The 12,435-nt window shown below is 52.1% G+C and overlaps 5 protein-coding genes across 5 annotated transcripts; 2 read left to right on the top strand and 3 right to left on the bottom strand.

Moving 5' to 3' along the window:
• Positions 1-23: 23 nt before the first annotated feature.
• On the bottom strand, positions 24-2,237 carry STEHIDRAFT_137050 (uncharacterized protein; the record flags this gene model as incomplete). The annotated part of the gene is made up of 3 exons (XM_007299991.1): positions 24-1,236; positions 1,362-1,891; positions 2,058-2,237. 3 exons carry the CDS (start codon positions 2,235-2,237, stop codon positions 24-26), a joined length of 1,923 nt encoding a protein of 640 aa, XP_007300053.1.
• A 1,404-nt stretch (positions 2,238-3,641) lies between these two features.
• On the top strand, positions 3,642-5,336 carry STEHIDRAFT_128233 (uncharacterized protein; the record flags this gene model as incomplete). The annotated part of the gene is made up of 3 exons (XM_007299990.1): positions 3,642-4,244; positions 4,319-4,868; positions 4,933-5,336. The coding sequence occupies 3 exons, from the start codon at positions 3,642-3,644 to the stop codon at positions 5,334-5,336; spliced, it is 1,557 nt and encodes a 518-aa protein (XP_007300052.1).
• A 650-nt stretch (positions 5,337-5,986) lies between these two features.
• On the bottom strand, positions 5,987-7,396 carry STEHIDRAFT_107880 (uncharacterized protein; the record flags this gene model as incomplete). The annotated part of the gene is made up of 2 exons (XM_007299989.1): positions 5,987-6,945; positions 7,009-7,396. 2 exons carry the CDS (start codon positions 7,394-7,396, stop codon positions 5,987-5,989), a joined length of 1,347 nt encoding a protein of 448 aa, XP_007300051.1.
• A 694-nt stretch (positions 7,397-8,090) lies between these two features.
• STEHIDRAFT_165639 (uncharacterized protein) lies at positions 8,091-9,908 on the bottom strand (the record flags this gene model as incomplete). The annotated part of the gene is made up of 6 exons (XM_007299988.1): positions 8,091-8,363; positions 8,429-9,051; positions 9,117-9,235; positions 9,320-9,451; positions 9,510-9,686; positions 9,759-9,908. 6 exons carry the CDS (start codon positions 9,906-9,908, stop codon positions 8,317-8,319), a joined length of 1,248 nt encoding a protein of 415 aa, XP_007300050.1. The 3' UTR covers positions 8,091-8,316.
• Positions 9,909-10,054: 146 nt separating this feature from the next.
• STEHIDRAFT_73141 (P-loop containing nucleoside triphosphate hydrolase protein) lies at positions 10,055-11,944 on the top strand. The gene is made up of 11 exons (XM_007299401.1): positions 10,055-10,108; positions 10,170-10,235; positions 10,303-10,413; positions 10,481-10,575; positions 10,640-10,737; positions 10,816-10,997; positions 11,078-11,217; positions 11,318-11,486; positions 11,551-11,625; positions 11,712-11,789; positions 11,864-11,944. Exons 1-11 carry the CDS (start codon positions 10,088-10,090, stop codon positions 11,903-11,905), a joined length of 1,077 nt encoding a protein of 358 aa, XP_007299463.1. The 5' UTR covers positions 10,055-10,087; the 3' UTR covers positions 11,906-11,944.
• Positions 11,945-12,435: the final 491 nt, after the last annotated feature.

The following is a 12,435-nucleotide window of genomic DNA, read 5'->3' as shown; positions in this document are numbered from 1 at the left end:
ACACTCAATACTATTACTAATCCCTAGCTACGATTCTCCTGCAGTGGTTCGACCGAACTCCATGCTTCCGCATTTCCCCATTCCTTCGTGTCACCCCACCCGCCACCTTCGCCGCCCCATCCACCTTCACTCGTACCCCACCCCCATACACTGTCCACAGTGGCGTCACCGACCACGGTTGTCTCTTCCGAGTCCTCTCCTCCCCAGACCACATCACTACTAGAATACTCTCTGCCGTACTGTCTCTCATCTTCATCCTCGTCCTCGTCCGATGTCTCTGCTTCTGACTCATCCTCTTTCTGCCTATCTACCTCGTCCATAATTGGCAGATCCTCAAGCAAAATAACGACCCAATCCTCCCTCCTCACGACCCTTCCTCTGTCCACGTCTTCTCTACGATTCACCCTTTTGTCATCGTCTCCACCCTTCCGAACCTCGAAGACCTCCCTGCTTTCATGAACGGCATATATCAATACCTCAATCCAACCGCCGCACGCCTCTGCAACTTCCTCTTCCATCCACAGAGAATGCATTGACATCTCCTTCATACCCGCTTCCCTCATATATTCTCGAACTATACCTGCCACTTCTGCTAAGGAGGAAGGCTTGCCCGCGCGGGAATGTTTGGCGTAATGATGTGTCGCGAGTAGTTCATGTTCTTTCATATCCGGTTCGACTTCCGTCCTTGCCTTGTTGCACATTTTCCATCGCTCATACCTCTCCTCCCTCTTCCTCTCCCAACCCTTTTCACTGCCTTCATCGCCACTCACCTCCCCATCCATCCTCCTAAATCTCACGACCTGCGTCCCCCAAACCTTATCCCCATCCTCCTCCCCCTTTCCCTCCCCATCCGCAGACGCACGCAAATCCCTCCCCCACGGATCCCTCTCATTCGCCCTCCCAACCCCGCCCACACTGACTTCATACCCCCATTCCGCACCCACGGCAACAGCCCACTCCCGACACTCACGCGGCGTCCACTCGAATTTATGGTCGTCGTGGCGGAATCGGCGTGTGGTGCGGTCGGTCGGGTCGGCATAACCCCACGTGTCGCCGGCGCCGGCGCCGGTGGTGGAAGGCAGGGAAGGGGAAGGGGAAGGAAGAGGAGGAAGAGGAGGACGAAAGAGTTCGTTGAAGGAGTAGTTGGGGGTTGTCATGAGTAAGATGCGGGGATGATATTTTCCTAGGAGCACGGGTGCGAATGCGGGGAAGATGGACGGTGGGAGGTGTTCGATACTACACACAACACCAGCGAACCAACCAGACAATGCGTTCAATAACAATTTCCCACCCACAGCGTAATCATAATGGATGAGGATGATGAAGAAAGAAGGGAGGGGGGTTGAGAGGAGAGCACGTACACTTCTGTCGCGACGATACATTCCACACCGACGAATTCTTCGTTCGAGGTCTGCAGGCCGCCTTCCCAGATCTTCACTTCGAGTTCTTCCCAGCGAGGTCGCCAGGACCAGTCCCGTTCCTTTCTCCGCTTTCTCCTTCGCTTTGGTTCATTGTCCTCGTGGGGAGAAGGTGAACTGTGAGTATGCTCCGAGGGCGCACCGACATGATTCTGCTCTGGCGATGCTTCCAGGTCCTTGTCCGGAGAGAGGTGAATGAACGGTGAAGGAGATGGGGAGGCAGGGAGGCTGGGCGGAGGTGGCGCGGTGGATCGGATCGTCCATTCGAGGCATTCATGGGATATATCGAGACCTTGTAGCTTGTGGATATGGATGAATTTCTCTGGTTCAGGTTCAGCTTCGTGCGTGAGAGTTGACGGTCGCGGTGAAGAGGACGGAGGAGGGACAGGTGGCGCAGGTGGGTTGGGGAGGTATGGCGCGGGGTTGCAGAGACAACTCATGAGATCGCCTTCGCCGCATCCGATGTCGAGGACCTGTGTTTGAGAGTTATATGAGCACAACTACATTTCAACGGAATAAAAGGCTGAAGAAAGAACACGGACGCCGCAGGGTATGCCGCGCCACACAAATACGAACTATCGTGTGGCGCGACAACTCCCCGTCCTCTTAGAAGTCAATGAATATGAGTACAGTACTTACCGAATGAACGCTCTCATTCAATAAATTCTCGAGTATCCAGATACGTCTTTGGTCCTGCAGAGGGATGCCAAATCGTACTTCATGGGTTATGACCTCTGGCACACTAGCGTTTGAAGATTCATCGCGACTGACGATCTCTACAGGTAGGTCGACAAGAGTGGGGTTTGTGTGTTTGCACATATTCAGGCTAGATATTAGAGGATAGGTCAGGTCAGGGATCGAAAAACATCAAGGTCGATGAGTGGGGGAAGGACAAGAGCAGGTACACAATCGGGGGTGAGACACGAAGGACGCGTGGGAGCGTGGTAAGGACGCGTCTGTGGCGCGCACTTTGAAATGAAAACTGGGTGGCGGGTGGAGCTCATCGTATTATTACTTTGGATTCATATATTGCTATCCTCTTTATCCAGTACAATGGAATGTAGAATGAATTTAATGAGGAAAGGCAGACGGAGTACCGGTAAAAACGCGGACAGGAAGATTGTGTGGCGGCGGCACCAGCAAGTTGTTCTCTCTCCGGGTTTAAAAGTCATTCATCCCGGGTCTGTTCATACGTGAACCTCTGCTTGATCTACGGCTGCCATCCACGCTTCCGAAGATTGATAATATCCTAAATATAGGTAGTAAGCAACGTGCATGATAAGATACGAAAGTTCAAATACCTGCAACATCAGAGCGACATGCCACTCTGCCAGGCTCTCAAAAGAACAGCGTCTTTCGAGTTACCTATCCCGTGAATACGGTTAAGGTGAGGCTTTTGTGATTCCACACATCCGAGTGAACTTTTTACTGATCATTTGGATGTTCATTTGATGTCGTACGAACCTCTTCATCGTATTGCGATAAATTCAAGACCCCGGTGTCCTAAATTCTCATAGGACTACTTCTACCTGCATTCCACATCCTGCCGCGGACAATATGAACCTGAGTATCGTCGTTCTGTGTAGCACGCTGTACGCTAAAGATGGTTATGAAGGCACCAAGTTCTGGCACATGCCCCTTGGGGATGCACTTTAATATGCTAATACACCTGGTTGAATGACAGCATGCTCGAACATCTCCTTGTACTTGTACCGGACTGTAGTGCATATTTTCCATAAATCCTTTACAGACTCTCGAGATTCCCTTGTTGTTCACCTGAATTCGAAGGCGCTCGTGAATGGGCCACAATCGCACATGAAACGCGGTGGCGTGGGGTCCGGGGAAACCTGTGCCTGGACTAGACTAGGACTTGGCTGGGACTCTTTCAGCACGAACCGTCGCCGCGTCGTCGAGGTCGACGACGACGCTCTCCACGCTTTCCTGTTTCTCAACGCCTCTCTAGCCAATTTTATTCTTTGTCGACGTCGTTTTGTTGGTAAGCCAGTGTTTCAAGCCACTGGCGCTTTCAAGCCATCATCTCTGATTTGACGGCGTCAGCGTTCTCACATCTGTCTTCTCCCCCTTACACAGTCGTTCGCCAACCCTTCTGTCTTTTCCTGCTTGAACAAACGCAGTGCTCTCTGTATACCCATTGCGATACCTATACATACACTTCGCTGTCTTAGCCGGAACACTCGCCCTCTTGGTCTCGTCTGAAGGCTGATGTCGCCAGCACAGTATGCCCCTCTCCCAAACCCACGCTCAGCTCCCGGTGACGCCGAACGCGAGATGGACGATGCCTTCGACGACGATGACGACGGTCATGACAACGACCATGAGTCAACTCCATTAACTACCCAACACCACAGCGGATCCGATAGCGACGTCCCCGCGCCCTCTCACACCGGAATAGGAGCCTACGACTTTGAACGAGACTACGAATGGGCTAGACCTCCTCCCGGCTCTCCCCCTCCACCCACATCCCTTGCTCTTCCTTCGAACGGTATTGGAAACTCGAACGGATACATCCCTACGACCGTCGTGAGACCTACTCCTCGGTCTTCCGCTATCTCATCTATCTCCAGAGCACTACGTCCATTGTCGATTTTCGGCAAGTTGATTCCATCAAAATATCAGCGTCTGCCGAGCGATGAGGAAGGGGGTGTGGCTGGCGCACAAGTGAGAGGAGGACTGAGAGGCGGTGGGATAGAGAATGATGGTGTGTTCGCGAATGTGTCGGCCAAGCCTGGAGGCCCTATTGCGGTTAGGATGGAGAACGGTGATATTCATATGGTGCCCGAGGTAGTACAGGCTTTGGCTCCCCCGGTACGTTGCTCCTGGTCTGTCGATCGACGGATTTCATCATGCTCATATCATGATGCACCCGACTCGTCAAACAGTCGTATGCAGCTGCTCAACTCGATGCTACTCCGGCGTATTGGGAAAACACCGTTCACGCACCTTCAGGCGACCTTTCTTCAACCATCCTCATAGATGAACTCCCCGCAGGCACTGTCCTCTTCTTCTTCGCGACCACCGCCGTATCATGGTTCTTCCACCTTCCAGGTTTCCTACTCACCTATCTGTTGTCTTCAACGCACGCGGGGAGATACGGCTCACAAATGGGATTAGCGTTGACGTTGATCGAATGGGGTTTCGAGGCGAGCAAATGGTCGGCGAACGGTGCTGTTGATGGAGGGTTCGGCATCGGACTCGGAGGGGGTGATGACAGTCAAAGGGGACAGGACGGTGGAGGGGACGGAGACCGTGCGGGGGATTGGCAGGACGGGAATACGGGCGGTATGGATGAAACGACGCCGACTTCGACGATGGGATGGGAAGGGTTGCCTGGGTTGCACTTCACAAACGAGACGTATGATTATAACGATGACCAGACCAGTACTGCATTGGCAGGCCGGAAATGGGTCGCGTTCGTCTTGATGGCTTTAGGTACGTTCCTATGCTGACCTTTCTTATGTGCACCGAGCTAAGCGGATCTTCGACTGCACATCAGGTTGGTTCCTCCTCCTGATATCAATCATCGGCTTCGTCCGCGTTAAACGCTACGAACGCTCCATCCTCGCCTCGCGCAACGCTTCCTCGACCCAGTCCTCCACATCACAAGCCCAACCCACCCCCGAAGACGTCTCCCATGATCTTCTCCTCCGTCGCAACCTCGAAGAAGTCTTTGGCATCCCCCTGAACACCCGGCATCGTCAATCTCGGTCCGAGACCATGGCGAGGATGGACGACGAGCAGGAGCGGATCCAGAGGAGGATGGCGGCTATTCTTGTGAGGGAGCGCGAGGTGGGTGCACAAGCGGCGAGGGAGATGGATGCGGGGGAGGCGAGGGCGCTGGGGAGGTTGCAGGAGGAGGCGAGGTTGGAGAGAGATTTGGTGGCGGCTGGGTTATTGTGATTTTCGTTCTTATGTCTTTTATTGTCTATTTGGATGGCTACTTGGATAGTCCCTTGTCGGATGTCTGTTCAGGAGCTAGTGAAGCCCTCTCACTGTCCCTGGTTCCGGGCTGTTTCTTTGTCGGATCTCGATCTTTTTGTCTTGGAGTGCAGCGTGCATATGCAGCTGTTGATTTTGGATTATGGGCGTTTCTCAAGCCTCTTGTACTACTTACCGCCCTTTCGTTCACTCCTTTGTACTTACAGTCTTTTCGTTCTTCGCTGGCCTAGTCGCGCTCGAACTCCTCCCTCCCCTCCACCTATTCTCCTTCTTCCTTCTTTGGATTGACTTGGAAACGTACGGATAACTCAGACAGAAAAACATCCCCACAGGAAATAGGTTATCTAGGTTGTCTCTTGATATGCTGCGTAACTTATGTATACTCATCTTTTCTCATTGGATTGTTTGGGCTGCCGTTTGAGGGATTCAGAGCGAGGGTGGTTTAAGACGAGGGCAAACGAACGACGGGTCGTATAAGGATAGGTTGGGAAAATTAGAGTAATTGTTATCGATACAGACTAAGCAAAGTACTATGAACTATTGAATCAGTACAACAGAAATCACTGATCATCGTCGATTATGCACTGGCAGGGCCAGTACTATCTCCCTCCTTAACGATCCTGCTCACAGAACTCCTCATGCCGCCTCAGCCTCTCCAGAAGACCCTCATTCCCAGCCTCCCCAAACACCCACCTCGCACTGATCCCCCTCGCCTTCTTGTCGCCCCTCATCCTCAGATAAACATACATATCCCATACCTTTTCCGTACCATCCATATAACGCTCCTCCCCCGCCTTCACACATTCCTCATACGGAACCCAAACAGCCTGCAATTTCAGCTCCCAGCGTGTCAACAGCCTCCTGATCAGTATGAGGATCGGGAGACTAGTAGAGGTGGCGGCGGCAGGGGTGCGCGCTCGACGGATGGTGTCATTGATCTGCAGAACCCCAGCGAGGTTGTTCGTCCGGAACTGGAGGAGGATCTTATACGTGCATAAGGACCTGATATGACACATCAGGAAGTCAAAGATGGCCCAATACACGCGGAAGGTATCGTCGACCTTTCCGATCTTGCGGTTTGCGTCGCTGAGGATGCTGGGGACGGGAACGAGACGACCCGAAAGACCGTAGCGAGTGATTCGGGACGTGTTGTCGATGGTGACTTCGTGCACCTCTGGGGCGTCAATGTCTTCTTCTTCGTCGGGCAATGGCGCGAGGTCGATGGTGTTAGATGCTAGGCTGCTGTGCTCCTCCACGGCTCTATGTAGCCTCTCAAGAAAGGGAACGATCCCCTCTGGATCTGCTGATGGTCCGGAACACCTGAGCTCGTTGAGGGCAGGAGCCTGGGTGATGCTGAGTCCGGCGGCACAGTTGAATTGGACCATGGCGGCGAGATGACTCCAGAGGAAAGCGCGGTTGAAGTCGGTGGGGAGGGATAGGCCGAGGTCCATACTTGCGTAAATGAGGAAGTGCTGGTTGAGGCCACGTTCGAGGAGCAGATGCTCTGGGACACCCCAGAGTGTCACTTCGCGAAGAAGTTCGAGAGCTTTAGCATATGCCTCTCCTTTGACTGCGAAGCAAAATCAATATATCAGAATTAAAGTATCGCGAGCAAAAAATGTGATAGACGTACTGCGTGTCCCAAGCATGGCGACAGAAGCCTCAGATTGGTACCGGTTACTCTCCAGAAACGCGACACGCAAGTCCCGAAGGCTATTAAACTTGTACAAAGGGTCCTTGTGACCCCGAGGGAGATTCTCAAGAGATCTAAGCCAACTCTGATCATTATGCTGGCTGGGAGCATGCCGCATGAGCCGACTCCTCTGAGTGGGCCACAATGTGCCAACGACCTCATCGAGTTGACGCCACTCAGGGTCTACATCCTCGACGAAAGACTTGTGAATGAGGGCGAGAAGATTGGGCCGTGGTGGTTCGGTCTGTATAGTTGGAGGACGCCAGCTTGGGGAGAACCGGATCATAGGTTCATGCTTGTCTTCCATGGAGACATCCGGGTCAGACATGATAAGCAGTAGAGAGGATAAAGCTAAGATTCAAGCCAGTCAAGAGCGGGAGAAATGGCAAGGTGCTGAATTGACGAGACATGAGAGCCCTTTTATACTGCCAGAGGTCAAAGCAAAGGTGACACGTCCCGATGCCATTTCAAAATAGAACAATAGAGGAACGCCACCGCGCCTTTGGCACGTGCCCTTGTGTGGTTCTATTTTTAGGTCCTTGGAATCCTTTGTCTTTTCCCTTTAGGAAGGTCCGTGCTGCTCTGAAAAAGAGGGCCTGGCTGATGACATTCATTCTTGAGAGTAACAAAGAGATATCTCAATTAATGATGCCTTCGGAGAAAATGTATCTCACTACAAACCTCCTGTATGGAGTATAGTGCGAACTCCAGTCCATATAAATGTCTCATATGAATTCAGCATGATAAACACGCGGGACTTACCAGTGTTTAGGCCTTAGCACCGATAGCCTTACCGAACCTTCCTCATGCTCTGCGGCAGTACCACCTCCCAGTCTGTTCTGCCGTCATGACCTGTGGTCGTCAAGCTGAATCCACAAACGATCTTATGTTCCCGCCAATCCCTGTCGCGATTATCGCATATCAGTGAGTTTGACATTCGAGAATTGGATTGCTGTTTGAGGAAGCTACCTTTTCTGGCACTCTGGGCCACAATATACCACCGTGTGACACACAGAACATCTCGACTCGCTCTCCTTTGTGCATCCCCTCCGTCCACACTCCGTGTCGAGCATGCATGCCTTCTCCAACTTGACAAAGGGAACGAAAGCATTCTGTCACGGTCACTGGGTCTATGTCTGCGATGCGGTATACGCCTTGATCGTCTTTGATATGAGCCAACGATAGGAGAGATCGTAGTATTTTGGGGCGCGGCAAATTTGGGCGCAGGATAGTGGCCAGAGAGGGTGATTATTGTGCAATTTGACCCATGACGTCAAAAAACGCGTACAATCGACCTAGTGCACCTGGTCAGCATCCGGCTGATTTTGAAATGGTATGGACTACGGGTCCCCAAACTCACTCTGATTTCTAATCTCTGAGCGACCCGAAAGCAAGGGAATAACGTCATCTAACACGCCGAATAAATCGGCTTCCACCATCGACTCGACATGACGCTTGTATAAGTCGGGTACGATCTTATCGCCAACATCTACAAGCTCCATGAATATGGAAAAAAAGACGCCGCCAGCTGCGCCGTTCCGGACAAGCAACGGTTCGTTGGTAACTCGCTGAAGACGGGAGAAGAGGCCTTTCCAGTAAACTTTGGATTGCACCAAGCGTTCGTGTTCTTCTACATATGCTGGCAAGTTTCTGGAAGCGAGGAAGGGCCTGACGTGCTGTAAAAGATTAAAGCACTGAACCGAGTGCTCGTAGGGGAGCCACACAAGATGCCAGGTGATTTTAGAGATCAAGGATTCCATAGAGCCACTCGCGCCGCGGAGCACGCGCTCAAGAGTCGCAAGAGGAATGGGGTGCTGAGCTCGATATATTATTGTTGGTGCGTCAACCGGTGCGATAAGACGTGCCAAGGCTTCGTGGCCAAAAAGCATGAACTCCGGTGTCTTTCGGTCTGGAGCAGGCTGAATGGGATGGAGAAAGTTCCGGATGATGACGGGAATGGTATGAGGGCAGCTATCAATGACTCTGTTTTATTTAAAACCCCGAAAAAGTCAGTGAGAAGTCATAAGCAACAAGAAGCCGGAACTCACTCCCAGAAAGAGGGGTCGCGGGTGGTCAGATATTTCAGAAGATTAGCGACAAGCATTCGCTGTATGCTGGGACCAGATATATTCTCAGAGCTCAGGCTGCTTCCAGGAAGTTCCCAAATCTGTGATACACACGTAATGGATACCAGTCAGTTCGACTGTACAGCGTGAAGCGGGACTAGATATAATGAGTTTCGAACACTCACTCGTTTCATCATCGTAGGCCAATGACGCTTCAGAGTTTCTACCAGTAGAGTATCTTCTGGCGTCATGGGATCCTGAATGTTCCCGGCGCCAGCGCAGAGGGGCATAAGTGGACTGAACCACGGCGCCGGGGTCTATGATGTGCAATCGTGAGGAACCTACCACTTCGATGTATGCGGATATTCTGCTTACCTTTCTCAATTGATCCTCACTCATGTTCTCTGCAAACTGTGGAAATACTGCAGTATCCGGGTTCAACTCCACTACCTTCTGGCATAAAAGGTCTACAAGGCCACCTCGAACCAGATATTGCCAGCTGGGACCCGCACCATAACAGTGTTCAATGGCAGTTATGGCATAGAAAGTAATCTATGTCAATATGAAGAAGACAAATGCACTAGGTCAGCTTGCAAACCGTCCAAGGCAAACACGGCCACGTACTTTGTAGGTGTCCCCCCATTCGTTCGGGGCCTGAGACCCATCTGCAAGGCTAGTAGGATACCGAAGGCGAATGGCCGCTAGAACACGCTCTGGATCGGATTGGACGTACCCTTCCCATCTCGATAATTCGGCTAATACGACGTCCTGCATACAGAGAGTGACAGGCAACAGAAGGATCCTACGGGAACCAACAACGGTCACCAACGCGTGACGTCACGCGTCGCGCTGTGAAATCCTCAGCGCTTCACGACTTACGCGTTCACCATCCTTACCACCTTTTACCCCACCATTCACATAAACCCACTTTCTTCGCAACCCACACTCCAGCCATGTCTCTCTGGGTTGACTGTGTATGCTCTGATCCAATATTGGGCCAGGCCTGGCAGTGATCTTACGCACTTTTTCTCTCAGTACCGTCCCAAAAGTCTCGATGATCTCCACTATCACGAAGGTCTCTCGACAAGACTGAAGTCCCTCGTCAGTCTCAAGTCCATGGCCCGAAAGTGTTTCAAGATAGTCACTGACCTTCCACGCGTGTATGTAGGCTGCTTCAGGCGACTTTCCACATATGCTTTTCTATGGACCATCGGGCGCGGGCAAGAAGACTCGCATCGCATGCACACTGAGACAGTTGTTCGGAAGTGGAGTGGAGAAGGTACGTCTGTAATACAGCTGTATACTGAGTTCGGCCTATGGGCTCATTACTAGAACGACTTGCTCAGCTCAAAATAGACCAGCGCGTGTTCCTGACGCCATCAAAACGGAAGCTCGACGTGAACATCGTACAGAGCAATTATCACATCGAATTAACCCCCAGGTACGTCTGCATCCATACCAACTCCCAAGCTGCTCTTGCCCTGAGGCGTCTGAAACGCTGCTAGCGAAGTGGGGAACTACGACCGAGTGGTCATCCAAGAGATCCTGAAGGAGATCGCGCAAACACAACAAGTCGACCTAACAGCCCGTCAACGATTCAAAGGTACCGTACCCGCTTTGCCGTCTCTCATCCTCTGTTGATAGTATGTACTCAACGCATGTGTGATGTGATGTGACGTAGTGGTCGTGATCAACGAAGCAGACACCCTCTCCCGCGACGCGCAAGCCGCCCTCCGTCGCACGATGGAAAAATACATGTCCAACATGCGCATCATCCTCTGCGCCAACTCCACATCCCGACTCATCGCGCCCATCCGGAGTCGTTGTCTGCTCATGCGGGTCGCTGCCCCTAATCATGAAGAGGTACGTCCTCCCCCGTCGTTCCATGTTTGGTTTTTGACGTTCGGATGGTGGTGATGGTGATTGTCGTGCGTGTGCCGCAGATGCGAACAGTCCTGAACCACGTCGCCACTCGGGCTGGAATACCCAAGATACCACAAGAAGCAGCAGATGAGATCGTGCGAGACTCGAATGGCAACATGAGGAAAGCGATCCTCGTCCTCGAAGCGCTCAAGATGCAGACGTACGTGCTCGTTTTCATCCGCATCCGTGTCTTGGCTTTGCCTAAACTAAACACAATGCTCCCCCCCCTTCCCCCCACCCCCACCCCCTCGATCTCGTAGACCAAGTCTCGAAGGCCCCCTGGCGATCGCGAAACCCGACTGGGAAACCTACTGCCACAAAGTCGCGGATATGATCATCTCGGAGCAGAGTCCACAGCGGGTGATGGACGTCCGTGCGAAGCTGTACGAACTTCTCAGTCATTGTATACCGCCGACTGTGATCATCAAGGTACGTCCTCCCGCCGCTCGTCATACCGTGATCCTGACCGAGGCTCATGTTTGTCGCGCCAAAGACCATCGCGGACCGGTTAGTGGATAGGGTAGATGAAGGGCTGAAGGCGGATATCATGCACTGGGCTGCTGTTTATGTGCGCCGAATCTCATCCTTTCTTGATTTCCTTCCTTCCTTCCTTGATTTTGGCGACTACGTGCTGACATCCCCATCAACCGCCAGGAAAACCGCATGCGACTAGGCAACAAGAAGATCTTCCACCTCGAGGCCTGGGTCGTGAAAGTAATGTCGCTGTACAAGGTACGGCATACTCTCTCTTCTCTTTGTCGGTATCAGTGTGGTCGTCACTATCTTCACTGACCACGGACCTTTAGCATTTCTTCTTCAATATCGACATGGACGGCTTCGATGACTGATGACTGATATACTGGAGTCATTCATCTTGATTGTATACTTACCCTACCTGGCAGCGAGGATTGAATCATTTATCGAGTTGACTCGTGCACCATTTGGAGCCTTTTCTTCATATGGCAGTTCGCCCGTATCCCAAAGAGATGGATCAAGCATTATGAACGAGACTCTTGTGTTCGGTCAGGAACATAGATGACATTGATATACATCGGGTTCGACTCGGAGGGCGGACACGAGACGAGGGGTGTGGAGAGGTGCCGTGGAGAACTTGAAAATCCAGGTGTAGGAAAGGTCGAGCATCGACTATCGACTATCGGGGACACAGATCATAGGATCAGAATGTCTTTCCATCTGCTCAGTCTCCTGTTCGAGGATCGCCTCCGACCCCGCCTCCAAATCGCCACCACCGACCTCCCAGATCCAGTCCAGTTCCAGTTCCAGTTCGGCCTCCCGTTCCTCTAGTCCCGTCACCGAGTTCAAATTTTCAGTTCAAGTCAAGTCCAAATTCAAGCTCTACCGTACGAACGAACGACAG

This window comes from Stereum hirsutum (assembly GCF_000264905.1).
Source record: "Stereum hirsutum FP-91666 SS1 unplaced genomic scaffold STEHIscaffold_2, whole genome shotgun sequence".
NCBI classification, from domain to species: Eukaryota; Fungi; Basidiomycota; class Agaricomycetes; order Russulales; family Stereaceae; genus Stereum; species Stereum hirsutum.
The sequence above is the reverse complement of the archived record's forward strand: the minus strand, read 5'-3'. Positions and strand labels throughout refer to the sequence as shown.